General features: G+C 40.5%; 1 protein-coding gene across 1 annotated transcript in view; it reads left to right on the top strand.

The window, feature by feature from the left end:
• The window catches only part of LOC135477601 (sodium/potassium/calcium exchanger 4-like), a 31272-nt gene that overhangs the window by 6182 nt on the left and 4313 nt on the right, over window positions 1-20777 (top strand). Inside the window, exons 2-7 of the mRNA XM_064757766.1 lie at window positions 8025-8360; window positions 13270-13458; window positions 14214-14309; window positions 14741-14832; window positions 16669-16769; window positions 19258-19553. Of these exons, the coding sequence (XP_064613836.1) occupies window positions 8141-8360; window positions 13270-13458; window positions 14214-14309; window positions 14741-14832; window positions 16669-16769; window positions 19258-19553 (994 nt within the window). The 5' untranslated portion in view covers window positions 8025-8140. The remainder of the gene's footprint in view (window positions 1-8024; window positions 8361-13269; window positions 13459-14213; window positions 14310-14740; window positions 14833-16668; window positions 16770-19257; window positions 19554-20777) is intronic.

Here is a 20777-nt window from a genome sequence, read left to right as displayed (position 1 = left end):
GTTCATTTCGTTTGCTGTTTTACTGTTTAAAATTGGTACTTTTTGCTACCTCGCTAGGGGCTCAGCACTGAGAGGTTAGCACAAGGAAACAAGACTGGTTGGCTTATTGTCAATATAATGTGACAGGGTAGGATGTCATGTCTGGTGTCTTCGGCATGATACTTCAGTGCCGGCAGCACTTTGGCGGCATGGATTCGCCCTGGCACAAGAAGACAGGGTACACACACCTAATGACTCCTCGTCATCATATAAATAAAAAAACTATTAAGTACGACGTTAAACCTCAAGCATCCATCCATTCATTCATTAATTCGTTCGCTGTTTAACGGGCCATGCTGGTCTCGTCACCAGCTGACGCGGTTGAACGTCACTGTGATTTTACGATAACGTTTATCGAATACATTTCATCACATGTGCATGTATACAACAGAAAGGCATGTTTATCCCGACATTGTCAAATGTCAGCTGACGTCAAACAGTTATCTCCCGTGCTATCTGCTATAGGATTGGTCGCAAAATAATCGTTAATAGACATCAGTTTATTTTCATCCCTAGACGGCCCACGTGGGACTGAACAACACGGAGTTCTACATAAATCGTGTAAAATGAAAGACGAAAAAGTTTACAAATTCTGAAGGAATGTTCATATAGTTCAGACTTGATGTGATGGCAAGGACAAAACGTCAGTGGTTGGAATCCGCGATTGGAATCTGTAATTTATTATTTATTACTGAAGTTTACGTGCCAAATGTAGAACAGATTAATGAGTGATTAGGCATGGTTTAAAAAGCGTTGTTGGCTTCATTAAGAATATTATTTTAAATATTCTACGATATTTCACTCCAAAAAGGCTGACAGTACACAGCGCTCTAAAAACACCATTCCACGCCCCCCCCCCCCCCCACCCCCCCCCCCCACCCACAAATCAAAATGGGATATTCGGTTAGACATGAAAACCGAGTTTATATTTTAGCTGGTCAAAACAAATCGATATTCATTTCTCACGTCGACGTAACAGTTTCTACATGTATTTTCGCACTCCAATAAAATTTAAACCAATGCCAAAGAAGGTTACATCTAAACGGATTTCCGGCATCATTTATCTCGGGCTGGTGATAATTACAGCATCGGTAAGCTCGCGCGGACCTGCTTGTAACTGTTGATAAGAAACGCAAGCCCTTTTACTATTGGTTGATTGTTGATCTATCAAGCGGTAATAACCAATGCTGCGTCCAAGAGAGTTAATTTCTTTCTCATCGGCCAAAAAGTTACCGAGTCGGGATTTGTCTCGTTTTGGGCGCGCCCAATGAATCTCCAGTTTGTTTCTTCGCAGTTGGCATGGCAACAAACATTTTGTTGCATAACTCCCTACAAATGACATAATTGTGCTTTATGGTAATTTATTGAATGAGCATGCCTCCCAGCATCTTCATTAGCACCAAAACATGGTCAGTAAACAAAAATACAGAATAGAGGGTAGAACCAAAGCATCGATGACAGTGTGATTGCTGACAAATGGTCACACGTAACCGGTGAGATGCGGCCTCTTGCCAATTAACCTTGGTTATTTTTTTTTTATTCTAACAGTTCACTTTAATGGCTAAATAGTACCAAATTACAAGAAATCTAGCACCATGGCTGAAAAAGAACTAGGCAAAAAAATTTCATTCATGCCAGTGTAAAATCCACATCAACTAAGTCAACTATGTCCCTGTATATGTAAACGAACGGTGGATTCCCAGATATAACAAGAGTACAGGCTCCCCAAGTAACCAGAATATGGTTCCTGAAATATAACCAAACTGTAGGCTCCCCAAATAACCAGACCGTGCGTGATAAGACAACCAAACAACCAAACGTGCCACCGGTTACGTGTGACCATTTGTCAGCAATCAAATAACCAGACCGTGGGTGATAAGAGAACCAAACTATAGGCTCCCCAAATAACCAGACTAAAGGCTCCCCAGGTAACAAGACTGTGTGATAAGACAACCAAACTATAGGCTCCCCAAATAACCAGACTAAAGGCTCCCCAAGTAACAAGACTGTGTGATAAGACAACCAAACTATAGGCTCCCCAAATAACCAGATCGTGTGTGATAAGACAACCAAACTATAGGCTCCCCAAATAACCAGACTAAAGGCTCCCCAAGTAACAAGACTGTGTGATAAGACAACCAAACCATACAGGCTCCCCAAATAACCAGACTAAAGGCTCCCCAAGTAACAAGACTGTGTGATAAGACAACCAAACTATAGGCTCCCCAAATAACCAGACCGTGCGTGATAAGACAACCAAACTATAGGCTCCCCAAATAACCAGATCGTGGGTGATAAGACAACCAAACTATAGGCTCCCCAAATAACCAGACTAAAGGCTCCCCAAGTAACAAGACTGTGTGATAAGACAACCAAACCATACAGGCTCCCCAAATAACCAGACTAAAGGCTCCCCAGGTAACAAGACTGTGTGATAAGACAACCAAACCATACAGGCTCCCCAAATAACCGGACAAAAGGCTCCCCAAGTAACAAGACTGTGTGATAAGACAACCAAACTATAGGCTCCCCAAATAACCAGACCGTGCGTGATAAGACAACCAAACTATAGGCTCCCCAAATAACCAGACTAAAGACTCCCCAAGTAACAAGACTGTGTGATAAGACAACCAAACCATACAGGCTCCCCAAATAACCAGATCGTAGGTGATAAGACAACCAAACTATAGGCTCCCAAAATAACCAGACTAAAGGCTCCCCAAGTAACAAAACTGTGTGATAAGACAACCAAACCATACAGGCTCCCCATATAACCAGACCGTGGGTGATAAGACAACCAAACTATAGGCTCCCCAAATAACCGGACAAAAGGCTCTCCAGGTAACAAGACTGTGTGATAAGACAACCAAACTATAGGCTCCCCAAATAACCGAACAAAAGGCTCCCCAAGTAACAAGACTGTGTGATAAGACAACCAAATTATAGGCTCCCCAAATAACCAGAATAAAGGCTCCCCAGGTAACAAGACTGTGTGATAAGACAACCAAACCATACAGGCTCCCCAAATAACCAGACAAAAGGCTCCCCAAGTAACAAGACTGTGTGATAAGACAACCAAACCATACAGGCTCCCCAAATAACCAGACCGTGGGTGATAAGACAACCAAACTATAGGCTCCCCAAATAACCGGACAAAAGGCTCCCCCAGGTAACAAGACTGTATGATAAGACAACCAAACCATACAGGCTCCCCAAATAACCAGACAAAAGGCTCCCCAAGTAACAAGACTGTGTGATAAGACAACCAAACCATACAGGCTCCCCAAATAACCAGACTAAAGGCTCCCCCAGGTAACAAGACTGTGTGATAAGACAACCAAACCATATAGGCTCTCGAAATAACCAGACTATGTCTTGGGTGATAAGACAGCCAAACTATAAACTCCCCAGATAACCAGGTTATGGGTGATAAGCAATGAGTGCTTGGGGTTTAAGGTCGTGCTTAACAATTTTTCAGTCATATGACGACGAAGGAATCCTTAGAGTGCGTGTAATGTGCCTCCTTGTTGCAGGATGGATTTCCACCGCTTTTTTATCTAGTACTGCTACACTGAGACGACTTACCGAAGAGCAAGTCGTCGCCGCCCGAGCCATTATGCTGATACGGATAAACCAGTCGTTGCACTATCCCCTTCATGTTAAACGCCAAGCGAGAAGTTAAAACTTTCTCTTTAAAGGTCTTCGGTGTGACTCGACTCAGGATTGACCCTGGATCTACCAACTGTGCTGTCGGTGCCAGTACACGAGTAATGAAGAAGGGGGGGGGGGGGATATAATGCAGGGCATACTGTCCGTCTCTTGTGAGGATCATGTGAGAGAAATTCACCTACTCATTGCAGAGCAAATATGGCTCAATACTCACTACAGAAGCGAAGTCAAGTGCGGGGGTGTTGGGCACATCACACTTCACTCTAAGAAAAATAAAGTCCAGTGTGGGAATTAATACCTGGACTTAAAACCTCTTCCAGTTTGAAGGTCATGAGGGGTAAAGAGACTTTACCCTAGAAAGTCGAAGTCGAGCGTGGGGGCCATATGGCTCACTACTCACTACAGAAGCGAAGTCGAGTGCGGGGATGATGTGGGACAAATAGGCTTCACACTAGAAAGTTAAAGTCCTCTGTAGGGATTGTGTGAGAGGCATTGCCTTACCCACTACAGAACCTCAGTCTACTGCGTGGGTCATATGGGGCAAACAGACTTTACTCTAAGTTAATATCCTCCGTAGGGATTGTATTGGTGGTATTCCTCATCTCCCTACAGAAGCGAAGTCAAGTGCGGGGATGGTGAGGGACGGATAGACTGTACATTAGAAAGTTGAAGTCTCGTGTGAAATCACACAAGCCAACCTTAATCCTTACCAAGGCAGTAACAGGAGTTCGTTTCAACTTAAACATGAATCACGCGTTTTCTCGTTGGTTAGCGCGTTAGCGCAGCGTAATGACCCAGGAGCCTCTCACCAATTCGGTCGCTGTGAGTTTAAGTCCAGCTCATGCTGGATTCCTCTCCGGCCGTACGTGAGAAGGTCTGACAGCAACCTGCGGATGGTCGTGGCTTCCTCCCCGGCTCTGCCCAGTTTCCTCCCACGCCATAATGATGGTCGCATTCATATAAGTGAAATATTCTTGAGTACGGCGTAAAACACCAATCAAATAAAATAAATAAATATTAAGGAGTGGGAAGAAATTCACTGTTTACCTGAAATATAAGAACTCCACATGTAACTTCAACACCTATTTATACAGCAAATGTCACCTTTTTAGCAAAGTCGGTCTCCTTTCATATAAGGTGACATACATGTAGCTACTTCTATAAATGAATCTTGTTTGCTTGTGTAAACATTTAAATGTATTAACCATTTTAAATATACCATAGTGCACACGTCACATTAACATGCAAGCAACAGGTCAGATGCCAGACTTTCAAGTTTTGTACTAATTGCATTCAATAGGCTTTACCTGTTATTGTGTAAGATTGTGGAAGTTTTGTCTTCAAAAATACATCATTATTATATCTTTAATATACATCTTTACAGTTTTCCAGATCTCCACACGTTCTCCACATGTTTTCCCGCACCATCCCCGCACCATCCCCACCATTTGTGTGCCCCGTACAATCCCCACAGGAACATTTTATAAGGGTAGGCCCCCCAAATAACCAGACTATGGGTCCCGATAACTAGGTTATAGGCCCCCCAAATAACCAATCCATAGGTCCTGATATAAAACCAAACTATAGGCTCCCCAAATAACCAATCCATGGGTCCTGATATAAAACCAAACTATAGGCTCCCCAAATAACCAGTCCATAGGTCCTGATATAAAACCAAACTATAGACTCCCCAAATAACCAATCCATGGGTCCTGATATAAAACCAAACTATAGGCTCCCCAAATAACCAATCCATGGGTCCTGATATAAAACCAAACTATAGGCTAACCAAATAACCAATCCATGGGTCCTGATATAAAACCAAACTATAGGCTCCCCAAATAACCAACCCATAGGTCCTGATATAAAACCAAACTATAGGCTCCCCAAAATAACCAATCCATGGGTCCTGATATAAAACCAAACTATAGGCTCCCCAAATAACCAATCCATGGGTCCTAATATAAAACCAAACTATAGGCCCCTCCCAAATAACCAGGCTTTGGGTCCATAATACTCATCATCACTCACTTTTCTTGACTCAACAAGAGTCAACGAAGTTGAGTCAACAAGTTGAGCCGCGTTGAGTAATGTGGACGGGTTCTTCAACTCCGTACAACAACACTCAACGCCATCCAAATTTGTTGAATGGAAAATGTGCATGTGTTTTTTTTTTTGGTTTGTTTTTTTTTCGTCAACAAGTTGACTCAAATTGAGTAAATGTGGCCAATCAGCGGGCGTGCAGAAATAACGTGACCATCTTAAGGCACGTGACCTGGGCAAAATGGCGGCGCCAAAGGCGAAAGAGAGAAACTGGTCTTACGATGAGACAGTTTCGTTGATACAGGAGAATGGCCATGGCAATAAGCGCAGCCGATAAAGCCACGGCAAGATTCTTCCGGCTGATCCTCATTGTCACTCATACATTGGAGAGAAAGATCGAAATTTGCCTCCAATTTATCGAAAGTTTGGTTAAAAAAAACACAGCCCAACACGGTTCATCACACGAGAACAGTGTTGGACATTGTTGACATATCTGATTTGAAGTGTGAACGGGACACCCAACTTAATTCAACAGCATTCAACTTACTGTTGAGTCAACAAAAGATGAACAATGTTGGATAGTCTGGACGGGGCTTAGGACAACCAACCTACAGCCAAAGAAACTAAACCCATGGTACTGTATGTACAACAATGATGTTAATCAGTTTTTACTGTTCGGAAACGTGTTCTGGTCGTGCACGCGTGGTTTAAGGCTTTCTATTGCAAGGACGTACGAAGAGTTCAGTTCTTATCACTGGACAAGGAATTAAGATTGTATATAATCGCCCTCCTACTGACAATAAACAGTCGTGAGAACGTAATAAGGTTCGTCAGTAAATTGCTTAAGGTTGGTAGTTTTATCAACGCATTGCACTAACCATTGGCATCAAAATTCTTGAGTGTAGCGTTAAACAATCAGAAAGTAAATGTTTCAATATTTTTGGCTGTTTACTTTGGATGGTATCAATGCACGGGTTTTCCTGTGTTCTTATTAAACACGATATTTGTTTTGTCTTGGTGTCGATGGCAACCTGTTTACCTTGATAGTGCAATTTGTGACATATTAACACCTGGCAGTCATCACCTGTCGTTTTTTTCACACCTAATTTCGAAAACTGTGATTTGCAAGTAGGCCTACAACTAATAGAATGGTAACGTGCTATGATATGATCGAAATATGATGTAAAAATACGCAAAATGCAATGGGTTGCTTGAAGTTTCATTGAATTCATAACACAATCTCTCCACAAAACCAGTTATACATCCCTACATATGTGGAGTAGAATTAAATCACCATGGGGAAGAAATTTAATCTCTTGCCTGCGGCCATATACTTGTGATATATGGATCTACAAACACATATAGAATATTTGAGCCAAAAAGGTACGAACAACCTACAATTTCAAGTTCAAGTCCAGCTCATGCTGGCTTCCTCTCCGGCCGTACGTGGGAAAGTATGACAGCAACCTGCCGATGGTCGTGGGTTCATCCCCGGCTTTGCCCAGTTTCCTCCCACGCCATAATGCTGGCCGCCGTCTTATAAGTGAAATATTCTTGAGTACGGCGTAAAACACCAATCATATAAATAAATCAATAAATAATTTCGATATTATCCACACCACAGTGTCGATGCTTAATCCGCACTTTGTACAAATGTATGCAAGTATGCACACACAAAACACTTGTGTTGATATCTAACACAACAACTTGTGTTGTTTCATTCAATACAAAAACGTGTTACCCCAATACAAACATGTGCTAAATACAAATGTGTTTGTTACAAAAAAAAAAAACAATAAAAAAAAACCCCAAACAAGGCCTCGTGTTAATTCAACACAACATAGAGTTGTTCAGATATGTTTTTTGTTGCAAAAAACACAAGTTTGTGGTCATACAACACAAGTGTTTTTGTGTGATTGTGGAATTTGAAAAAAAAATGACCAGTTTGTAATAGGGAATCTTGGATAGTACAATTTGTGACATGTTAACACCTGGCAGTCATCACCTGTCGTTTTTTCACACCTAATTTCGAATGCTGTGATTTGCAAGTAGGCCTACAACTCATAGAATGCTAGCATGTGCTTGATATGATCGAAATATGATGTAGGAAATGGGACAATTAATTCACACTGGCAAGGTATACACCTGTGAATGCAGGTATGTTAACACGTCTCGTTACGTGTCTGTCATGCTGGTGTGATAAGTGACCCCTTATTATCTATTCAGGGCGAGAGAGCTACGTTGGAATAACAACTCTCCTCATGTTATTTTAGGTTAAACCATCCTCGCCTGGCATGGTGGAACTTCCGAACTGTCGAGCACAGCAGAGTTGGCTAAAAACCTGGATCGGCCAAAGATCTGGCTGACGGACTATAGGGCAGATATCGTAATGGACATGGAATGCCAGAGCGGTCGACGGAAATACAGGACACGGAAGCGAAAAACCAGACTGGTGTTAGTGGCATGTGTGTATCTTTCTTTGATCGCCGTGGTTTTTATAGCGCGTGGTGTCAGCGATTACTACGACAAGAACTCTCTGCTTGACGACAGAATCCATCGACTCAACAAAAGAGCAGTGGAAAATGGCGAACACCGAAATGTTAGCAAATGTAAGTAAATCCATGTATCTTTACTCTGGGATCCTTTAGCCTTCCATTATCGGTAATCTGGAAACATATAAGTCGGATTTACAGTTGATTTAATGAGTTACAACGCAGGCCAGAAACAATGTCTTGAGGACATTTAAACCTGTTTGCAGCTCTCTTCCTAAATAACTACAAGTATATTTGTGTTTTAACATATGGTATTATATCTTAGCATGTAATACCACATTCATTGGACCTATACCAAAATCAAAAATTAAAATTTAGTTGTCTCGTTTTATTAACGCCCGTTTCCGATCCGGAAGGCAACACAAGTCCCTATACAAAATTAAGCATACGAAGGCGACAGGTACTTTCCTAAACAAAGGATTATTAGCTGTACTGTATATGTGCGGGTGCTAACACCAGATGCCGTTGGGAACATACACTTGTGACCTGGTATCGTCTCTGAATGAGCTTCTTTTGCTCGTTTTTTTTTGATAACTGACATTGTAAATTTCCTCATTAATGTAGTGTATATCTTGGTTGAAAATATGACATCGTATTTAAAGTGATAAAGCTACTTTGAACTAATCGAGATTTATGGCCTTTGCACGTTCATTTGAGCATTGGTCAAGGCCTTGACCAGTTAATTCTTTTTTTTTCGCCTGCGGTTTCAAATGAAAAGGTTTGTTATGTGGCTGATGAAGGTCGGTGGTTTACCTCATTATATACATATGTAAGTGAGGCATTATTGTGCACGGCGTTAAACTCCAATCAATCAACCAATCAATCAATCGATCGATCTATCAGCCCTTCAAGCCATCGTCGTTTACTTCATGTATGCATCATGAGCTAGAGTTACAGTAATGTAAAGAAAAAGGTCGGTTTTGATGTACTAAACTTACTAACATCTTTCCCACATGAATCCGCGATTGATTTTCCAGCACTGTACTCTTTATGATCTCAGTCTCCACGATATACCATAAAAATCTAGGACCGATTCTACAAATGTATGCGTTGAAACAGACATACGTATACTAGTCGTCAACCAACAGGGACGTTCCAGGTCAATAATCGCAGTTCCCAAAACGACGTTTAACACAAACTACCAAAGCACTAAGAAAGTAAATGAAAATACGAAAATCGGACGGACTCATAAAGAGAAGCAGTCAACAGTTTTTAATACCTGTTCTGACTTCAGTCAAATTTTAAAATACGATTTTAGAGCTTATCCCTGTACACCTCATCAATGTTACCGATCGACAAATGTGTCGAACGTTCAACGCCGTATGCCGGAAACATAGCATTATAAATACATTTTTAATTTTGACTTGAGTCAGAAATCGCTGACTAATTGGTACGCTTGGCGTTTTGTCAGTGTAGTGTCATCAGAACTAGTCCGTTTTGCTAGGTTCAATGTCCTGATGTGAGGAAAATAGCGTTGAACGCGTATTGTTATGTCCCAAATAAACAGACCAGTCACTTTACCTCCTCATTGTTTATCAAGTATTTACATATGTTAAAGGCTGGCAGCCATATTTAGGTTAGAAAAATAACACAGCTGTTTTATGTCACCCACTGTTCCGGATATTAAAAGAAAAAGCCAGAATAGGTGCAAGGTATCAACAGTCAGGTGGAATTTTTTTCACCGAAAATGAGGAGACAAAATTTAGTACGAGAGCATGCAATGTGCAGAGCAAGTTTTTCGAGTAACGATTTGTGACACTTGGTAAAAGATTGATACTTTGCTTTTCAAATCTGGCCTAATACAAAGAATTTGTAGATTATCCCCGTCTGACTGTCCTTAGAGCGTGGTGAAAATAAGCCCTTCCTGACGCTTATGTAGCCGTTTGCGAAATCAAAACGTTCGTTGATTGAATGATTGATTGATTATGGTTTAACGCCACTTCAGCAGTATGGAGGCACATCGTGGCGAGGACTAACCCTTCCTTGAAGACCACAACATATCTATGCGTCACATGTGGGGAGTTTGTCAGTAACATGCCAAAGGTCTGTGGTTTTTCGTTGGTACTACGACTCTTTGAACGTGAGACCTACATCTTCTTACAGCTTCTTGAGAATAGCGTTAAAAGTCAACAAACAAATAAATAAGTAAAAAATTATAACGTAATACATGGCTGATCCCTAAAAGAACCTCACTTATTATATGTTATGAATAGGGCCTATGAAGGGTTCCCCGGCCGTTTGTAAGAAGGTCTGACACCATCCTTCGGATGGTCGTGGGTTTACACCAGAATCACACCATGTACTAGAGCTACACCATGCACTGAGCCTGCATGGCCTGATGGTTAGCGTGATGGCACAGGGTAATGATTCAGGATCTAGTTAATGCGGTCGCCGTAATCCAGCTCGTGTTTGGTTACCACGAACCTGCGGATGGTAGGTTTCCCCCGGCATCTGCCAGGTTTCTTACCACCATGATGGTGACCGTTGTCTTATAAGTAAAATATACCTGCGTACGCCGAAAAACACCAATCAGATAAATAAATACATCATACACCAGAACTTCATCATACTCCTGGGGCCACATTCAAAATGCGGTGTACGGCATTTTTTTTATCATTTAACATTTGTCTTACGATATGTTGCACGTAACTATTAAGGTACTATTGTCCTACATGTGCGACATATTTGTGAAAGTGGCCCCAGAACTAAATCAAACACCAAAACATCTTGTTCCAAAACTACATCTTACACCAAAACTACATCTTGCACCAAAACTACATCTTGCACCAAAACTACATCATAGAAAAGAACTACATTAAAACTACATCACAGACCAGAATATATCACACATAGGAAATACCTACGCCACGGCCCAGTTCTTCAAAACTGTTTTAAGACTTAATACTAGATTTAACTTAAAGGCAAGTCCTCAATCTTGTACAAAGCAAAATTGTGTAAAAGTGTATCAAATTTGGACTAAATCTGCTGCTGTTATACTTTGACATTTTACAACTGCATTGGCTGCAGGGTTTAGCTAAAATTCTAAATATAAAGTATGCCTTAATACAAGTATTAACTAATACACCTTCGAACAACTGGGTCCAACTATGCACTATCTCTGTACACAAAATTGCCAATCAGCAATTGCAAACTCCGCCGCCAGCTGTCGGCGGTTGAGATATCACCGGCCAATGTTTTCTCGCATATTTGATTACCGTTACCTATATCGAGTGTCACAGATTTTGACCTACCTGCCCATATAAACATAAACGACTGATGCGTTATTTATCGAAGCACAGATTTTAGCGTTAGAATGATGACAGAGGTTCGACTGGCATCAGATCACGCTGTCGGCGATACGATTATCCACCGTCATTAGTAAATACAACAAATATAGTGGTTTACACACAATGATATGCCTGGTCATTCTTTGCGAAAACAACAGAAGTGTATAAGTGTGTACAAAGCCGCATGTGCCCATTGTTATCGTTGGACGTTCAAGCATATCTAGAGCTTTTCTGTCTGCCAGATGCATTAAGTTATGCATGGTTGGGCGATGACTCTGTTATAAAGCTCAGTGTACTGTGGTGTTTTGAAAGACTTAAACCATAGAGAGTAAAACCAGAGCAACAACGACAGTGTTATGGTTGCCAAATGGTCACCCGTAACCGGTGAAATACGGCTTCTTGTCAATTTACTTCAGTTAGCCGAGGCTGTACCCGACATCACTTTGCACACGTTTTGCATTACTTTTGCAAACACGTTTGTACACTTCCCAGAGCGCATGCGTGGCTGTTCACGTTTGCTTTACATCACTCCCACCACTATCAGATTTGTACAAATATGCAAAAACAATGGCCAGCGGGGTCAAGTTTAAAAAAAAAGAAAAGCAAACCTCTGTGAGAACCAAAATTGGTTTCAGTCATCTACCGTTAATGGCATATATATATATATATATATATATATATATATATATATATATATATATATATATATATATATATATATATATATATATATATATATATATATGCCATTAACGGTAGATGACTGAAACTACAGTATTCAGATATAGGCGTCAAAACATACATTCCTATACCGGTACCAGGCGTCAACTAAAAAAGGACAATCCGGGTCAATAGTCGCTAGGAAAATTCCCAAAACAAAAACAGGTTCTAAGGGAGCCAAAATTAAAGAGAAACAGTTAACAGTTTTCGATAATGATGGAAAGACGCGAGGAATGTTCTTCTAGTTAAAATGTTCTGTATACTAAAACCGGTGAGTTGGGGGCTATCCACATATTTCGAGAATGCAACTTGTTAATACGTCTTGATTTGATTGGCGTTTGACGCTGTCAAAATTTTCTTTACTGTTTCATTGGGGAATGTTAGAATAGGTGGAATAAATCCTCAACTTTTGTCAGATACCTGACACTCGTCCGGACGCCCAGAGCTACATGTGAAATGTGGCCATAACAAACATTATCCTATCATTCTTAATATAACCTCTAAATTATCCAGCCTCGAAAAGAAATCAAAATCTCTAACCCTTCCGTGATTGCTCGTAGAAAAGTAATAAGATGCAAGGCACATTGTCTTGTTTAGGAGGAGCTACCCCAAGAACAACAAACAACAAGTTGAAACTTATCAAACAAGTCACAGCGAAATATCATTTCCACGTACACCCCACAATCAAATAAATAAATAAATAAATAAATAAATGAACGTATTTCAGATTATTTGTATTGCTGCTTAACAATCCGCGACAACCTGCAAAAACCTGCGAATGGTCGTGGGTATCCCCAGGGCTCTGTCCGGTTTCCTCCAACCACAATACTGGCTGCCAGGGCTCTGTCCGGTTTCCTCCAACCACAATACTGGCTGCCGTCGTTTAAGCGAAATATCTTTGAGTTCGGCGTAAAACACCAATCAAATAGATATATAACTACAATCATGTGTATTTTCAGCTGAGGATCCGGAGGTACTCAACTGTACACCGAGGGCCATATATGAATTTCCGGAGAACTTTTTCACCTTACAGGAGACCCAGGACGGAGGAGTTGTTATTCACATTCTCATTGCACTGTACATGTTCTGTTCTCTGGCCATTGTTTGTGACGATTACTTCGTGGCCTCCCTGGAGATGATATGTGACAGTGAGTTGCATTGTTTTCATGTTATTATGCAGCGTTTGAATTATTCTAGACCAGTGAGGTCTAGATAATTGCAATTAATATGACATTCTTTTAAATTCTTTACTATTCTCTCTTATTTGAGATTAGTATTCACCTTTTTTTTCACCTTTAGTTTACACATTTGCCTGTAGTAGAGGCTTGTGGTCTAAGAGCGCCTTTTCCAGCGACCTGCCGATGATCGTGGGTTTCCCCCGGGCTCTGCCCGGTTTCCTCCCACTATAGTGTTGGCCGCCGTCGTATAAGTGAAATAATCTTCAGTACTACGTAAAACACCAATGAAATAAATAAATAAATTAATCTAACAGCGCCATCTTTTAGAGAAGGCTATAATTATACATATATAATTATATATTACACATTTTCGGTATTATGTCTTACTTCTTGTAGGGTATGGTATTTAAAGCTGGAGAAAACATAAAAAAAATACATACAGTTCAGATGAAAGAGTGGGAAAAGTTAGTTCTAGCTGTGGTCCTTCAATATTGTTTTCGACAAAACACACTTGAGAATATGATATTTAAATAACTATAATTGTATAGCGGTTATGTGTGACCACCTTTTGGTATGTATAGTTTTGTATGTGTAATAATGTTGTTTATTTGGCGCTTTTCTCTGATGTGACACTGGCATTGTATTATGCAAACAAGATATGAACGTTCTTTAAATTTAGTACTTAAATTAGTAAATCGTCCTGTAGTGATGTCTCCGATTCTTAGGTCTCGGGCTACAGGAAGATGTTGCAGGGGCAACCTTCATGGCGGCCGGAAGTTCCGCGCCGGAGCTATTTACGTCCGTGATAGGTATGTTCCGTAGTCCGAGAAAAAAACTCTAAAACTGCCATAGGGACATTCTAATAACGGTAATGTGTGACCCGATACTGGATTGTCATATTTATTTGCTCTTTTGTGAAAAACGTATAATAAAGAAATCAAGGGGAAAAGAAAGAAACAGTAAGCCTTTACATTTCCATACAGTGGCTGACAGGATGTTTTTAAATATCGTATACACTGAGAAAAGACAAACAACGCAAAAGTATCCAAATAGGGAAATCCTCTATCTTTATTCTAATGAACTAAAACACAACTTTTAACCAAACGTGGTCCGTTCCTCGCTGTCTTATTGTACGTTTCCTGTACTGTACTATTTTTTTGTATAAACCCTAAAAACAAACTCCCAAGGGATACTGTCCCGTGGTATCTTCTTAACCCTCATTTTCCTCTTTTTTTACAGGTGTAATTTATAGCCCGGAGTGATGTTGGGATCGGCACCATTGTGGGATCGGCGGTGTTTAATATCCTCTTCATCATTTCTTTATGCGCTTTGTTTTCAGGCATGGTAAGTCCTCCGGGAAATCACAATGGCGGCTTAAACCTGTCCTAAGTACGAAAAGCCGATTTTATAGACACCTACATTAGTTTTGTGCCGAATATGGACCTTAATGCACCTGGTCTGATTGTTACAGACACCTCAAACATTTAGGTTTGTTCATTATGGAATAGTTTCCTTATCTGGGAATTTAATTCCTCTGAGAGAAGGCCAGTAAAGAAAGAGAATTTTTGTCCTACAATCCATAGTGCCAGGTGGCGTGTTCAGCGTGTCTTACGGATTAGCATTAAATTTTAAAATAAAATCCTGATTTGAAATGAAACTGTCAAAGCATGGTCGCAGTTCAGTAGGTCACACGTGCAGTGTACAACAGCCTCGTCGTGTCTGATTCCGTTTTCAGTTATTTGTATTTTTATGTATTCTTGGGGCCTCCGTGGCTCAGTCTAGCGCAACGTAATAACCCAGGAGCCTTCTCAGCAATGCGGTCGCTGTTAGTTCAAGTCCAGCTCATGGTGGCTTCTCTCTCCGGCCGTAAGTGTGAAGGTCTGCCAGCAAACCTGCGGATGGTCGTGGGTTTAAATACATAAATAACATAAATATGTATTCCATCCATCCTTACATATCCACTCCTTTGATTCCATGTAAGATGGATTTTCGGGTAGCATACGACGTGCGGTGGTTTGTCAGATGCTATACGATGACGAGAGTTTGTCAGGTACCATCCGATGGGCGGTGGTTTTTCAGGTACCGAAGTGTGGGCGGCGGTTTGTCAGGTGCCATACGATAGGCGGTGCTTTTTAGGTACCGTGTGATGGACGGTGGTTTGTCAGGTAGCGTACAATAGGCGGTGGTTTGTCAAGAGCCATATAGTGGACGGTGTTATGGCACAGGCCGTTACGATAGCCAGTGGTTTGTCAGGTACCATACGATGGCGGTGGTTTGTCAGGTATCGTACTGTGGGCGATGTTTTATCAAATACCATACGATAGGCCGGGGCTTGTCAGGTACCATATGGTAGGTGATAGTTTGTTAAGTATCGTACGATAAACGGTGGTATGTCAAATACCGTACTTTGAGTGGTGCTTTGTCAGATACCATACGATGGGTAGTGGTTTGTAAGGTACCATAGATGGGCGGTGGCTCGTCAAGTACCATACGATGGGTGGTGGTTTGCCAGGTAGGCCTACCATGCGATTGGTTTCTCAGGAAACCATACGATGGACGGTGGTTTTTCAAGAACCATACGATGGGCGACGGTTTGTCAGCTACATAGGCCTACGATGGGCGGTGGTTTGACAAGAACCATACGATGGACGGTGGTATGCCAGGTACCGTTACCATGGGCGGTGGTTCGTCAGGTACCATGCGACAGATGGTGTGTTTGACAGGTACCATATAATGGGCGGTGGTTTGTCAGGTACCGTACTTTGGGTGGTGCTTGTCAGGTGCCATACGATGAGCGGTGGTTTGTTCAGGTTCCGTACTGTAGGGGGAGTTTGCCAGGTACCACACAATAAACGGTGGTTTGTCACGCACCATACGATGGACGGTGGGTTGTGAGGTACTACGTGAAGGGCGGTGGTTTGTCAGGTACCATACGATGAACGGTGGTTTGTCAAAAACCATACGATGGGCGATGGTTTGTCAGCTACCTACGACGGGCGGTGGTTTGACAAGAACCATACGATGTACGGTCGTATGTCAGGTACAGTTACGATGAGCGGTGGTTTGTCAGGTACCGTACGCTGGGCGATGGTTGGTCAGTTAACAAGTGAAGGGCGATCATTTACCTGGAGAATTTTAAATAAACAAAAGAAAATAAATAACGGTATTTCTGTTTTCCAGGTGGTATACCTAACGTGGTGGCCTATGACACGAGACTGTCTGTTTTACCTGATCAGTATTATAACGCTCATCGTGGTGATGAATGACGAACTCGTACATTGGTAAGGACTGCCCACTTTTCAAACATTGTTGTTGCGAAGAAACAATGAATGAAGAAAACAATGAACTCGTGCATGGGTAAGATTGCTCACTTTTCAAGCGAGTAGGGGTCTATCAGTGTACCTCCACGCTGGGACTGCTCCATGCTGGACTGGTTGTCGCCAATATCAAACCAAAAATAGCCTCAACTCCGCCTGCTGCAGACGAGGCGGTTTACATGCGGTAGGCCTACTAACCAGGAATGGATGTAGGTACGGCCAATGTTTCCAACACAAGTGAAATAATTAATGTCAATGTCATAATTCACAAGGAAGAATGAACAATGTTTACCCAAACCAGGAAAACCTAAAAATCATAAATACTAAAGATATAAATTCTAATAAAACCCAATTTTTGGTCTGTTATTATTTTTTTTTGTTGCCCGGGTATCGTGAATATCATAAAAACATATCCTGCTTTTCTTCTAGTTGTGCCCAAGTTAACCTATTTACCGCTAGTGTTCAGCTCATTTTTGTCACACGTATTTCCAATACATTTACAGAGGCAGCTATAAATTTTGGATTTCCGTTATTATGCTGATATGTTTCCCTACTGGTATGTAGTTCATTTTCAGTGTTTAGTTTCAGCACGTAAGATAGGCATGCATGATATATATGCAGGTCCAATAAGGTTTTTGTGAAACGGTTGTATTTTATTTCTCAGTATGCAGTTTGGGTTGTGTCCTGAGATAGACGTACAAAAAAACGTCACAGTTTTCTCCTTGGAACGTAGAATTGTCTTTAAACGAAAGTTTTCTTATGACCCAGTGTAAATCCAGAAATAACGTAATCTGCAGAGGTGATAACAACAACATTATGACTGTTATTTCGAAATCAAGCTAAAATATAAAAATATATTTCTATTGTAAGCAGCCAGTACTGTATAGAATATGACATATTCTCACATGGTTAAGGCGCACTAAGGCCTCCATCGGACACTCTTTATCTGTGACCATTTATGCCATTCATCCTGATTCTAATGCACGCACCTCTGGATGGTTTGACCTTGGCTTCACGTCGGACATCTGTTGGTGGTCCCCATTTAGGGCTCGATGCCCTTACGAATACTAGATCTCCTCGGGGGTTAAAATTTGGGCATTTTTTATTTCACGTTTTGCTTCTCAGTTTTCTTATTTATTCCTCTCACTTAAAGATAATAACCAAACTCAAATTATATAAATATCGTTAATTTGGCAAAACGTATACCTTGTTGCGAACCAAGGTAGTAGTATTTTCTTAGTTCCCACTAATTAGTAGAAAGCCTCCTGCTAACACTTGTTTATTAAACTGTACACAACTGCTTGTGAAGGCCTTTTCAGTCTTGATCATGCATATGTACAGTGTATACTTATCCTAAGACAGGGGCATATATCATTCACTAAATAATTAAATGACATCTAAAATACACGGAACAAAAACCAAAGATGTGAATATAAACTGGACGCAGCATTTATTCAAATTGACATGGAGTGTATACATAAATTAGAATGATAAGTCGTGACGTGGAAGTGGTTCTACAGTATTTGTATAGGCTATAAAAATGACCAGATCCCTGGTGGAGATGATTCTGTAGTATTTACATAAGAAATAAGAATGACCGATCCTCAGGTGGAGGTGGTTCTACGGTATATATATAGGCTACAAAAATGACCAGTCCCCCCACGACCACCACCACCAGACCACCCCCGGTGGAGGTGATACTCTAGTATTTACATAAAAAATTAGAATGACCAGTTTAACAAAATTTAATGCATCAAGGCAACGTTTAGTGTACCATGGTTTGATGTTTGCGACAACCAATCCCAACGTCAAGCAGTCTCAACATGGAGCATTCCCAGCGTGGAGGTGTACTGATGGGCACTGTTATTTCAAAAATCAGTTGCTGTGTAGAAAAAATGAATGACGAACGCATACATCGATAAGGTTGCCCCCTTTTCAAACATCATTTGTTGTGAAGAGACAATGAATGGCGAGCCCGTACATTTGATAAGATTGCCTTTCGTCATTGGTAAGATTACCCACTTTTATCAGTGATTGCAGAGAAATCCACGGTCCTCTTAGTTGTATGCTATGTGCAGATTACATATGCATGATTGAATATCTCGTCGTATAAGCATTTAGTTTGCACTGAAAGAAATACGTCGAGTTTTTCCCAGATTATTTTTATTGGTCTTTCGAATGACGCTCTCTTGTCTTTCTTTTAACATTTCACCAGTTCAGCTTTGCCATTTAGGCTACTCCGTGTTCAGACGGCTTTCAATGATTTCAAATTACAAAAAGACACCTTTATTTTTAATTCCCCTAGGTTACGTCCGGCCTAGCAAAAACCGGAAATGCTAGGCGGGCCATGGCTCCGGAAGTTATAAAATGGTGGCAATCAAATAGTCATTTACCGACTGATTCCTTTATGACATTGTAAACGACAGCGCTGTTCTTGTCATTTCTTCATCAGGTACGAAGCATTAGTGATGTTAGTTTTGTACGTCCTCTACATAACGATCATGTACTTCAACCGTCGGCTAGAGGCGTTTTTCACGGCGAAGGCCAAGCTGATCCCCATCGGGTGGTTACAGTGCAATTACTCCACGAACCAGGAGAAAAACCCGCTGCTAAAAACACAGAACGGAACCACTCCTAAACCTAGCCCAGAGGGCGCAAAACCGGGGAATGGTGTACTACAAGAAAATGGGTATCAGGAAACAGAGTTTGGGGCGCTGCCAGAGCAGCACGAGAACAGGAAAACGCACGGTAAGTTGTTCCTGGCAGGTGCACTGTTTTTAGCTACAACAACCAGCTATGTAAGTCTATCGTTTGTATATATACATATACATATATATATACATATATACATATATATACATATATACATATACATACATACATACATATATATATATATATATATATATATACATACATATACATATATATATATATACATATATATATATACACATATATATACACATATATACATCTATATATATACACATACATATATATACATATACATATGTATACATATACATATACATATGTATACATATACATATTTATATACATATACATACATATATATATATATATATATATACATACATATATTTATATATATATGTATACATACATACATATATATATACATACCTACATATACATATACATATATATACATATATACATATATATATATATATATATATATATATATATATATATATATATATATATATATATATATATATATATATATATATGCATTCGCCTACTCCACCTTGACGTGAATAACATGTCCACTTATTTCAAGCCAAAAAAAAACACATATTGTTTGAAAAGCACACCTTTTTTAGTTTTTAGATTTTGCATAATGAAAGATGCAAGTTCAAAGTCAAAAAACTCATGCACATTGAAAAATTTAAACAATAGGCGCGAGTTTTCAAAATTTTCAATTTTCAAAACCCGATAACGCGATTTTTTCCGGTGACATCACGCGATCCATGTTTTACCCTTCAGTCGTATGAGCTTCGTGTACGTGTTACGTGACATCGTGTTTCCGGTTCCTCTAATATGGCATACCCGATGGTCAAGCAAGAAATCCAGATTAAATGTTAATTTATAGCGTTCATACCAAACACACCAGAACTAAATAGTTGTGGCAGTTTAGATCTGTTTTCACCTCTATTTCGAAATGACTGATCTAATATTATTAATTGACTGAAATGAAAATATAGCAATGGAAACGTTGTGGAGGTCCTTTTGGATGTTATATGAAGTCTTTTCACGCCCCATAGACATGTTGTCATCGGCATGCCAGATGACACAAATGACTCAGATGCCGTCGGGTGACCATTCACATAGTTATTTTCTCACAGCTGGATGTCTCAAGCTCTCGAACCAATTTCTCGCTGGCTCGTTAGGAGGTTTATCAGGTGTCTGCTGAAGGGCGATGGTTTTCTGCTGGTGTCCTCCACC

This window comes from Liolophura sinensis, chromosome 11 (genome assembly GCF_032854445.1).
Source record: "Liolophura sinensis isolate JHLJ2023 chromosome 11, CUHK_Ljap_v2, whole genome shotgun sequence".
NCBI classification, from domain to species: Eukaryota; Metazoa; Mollusca; class Polyplacophora; order Chitonida; family Chitonidae; genus Liolophura; species Liolophura sinensis.
This window is presented reverse-complemented; position numbering and strand designations above follow the sequence as displayed.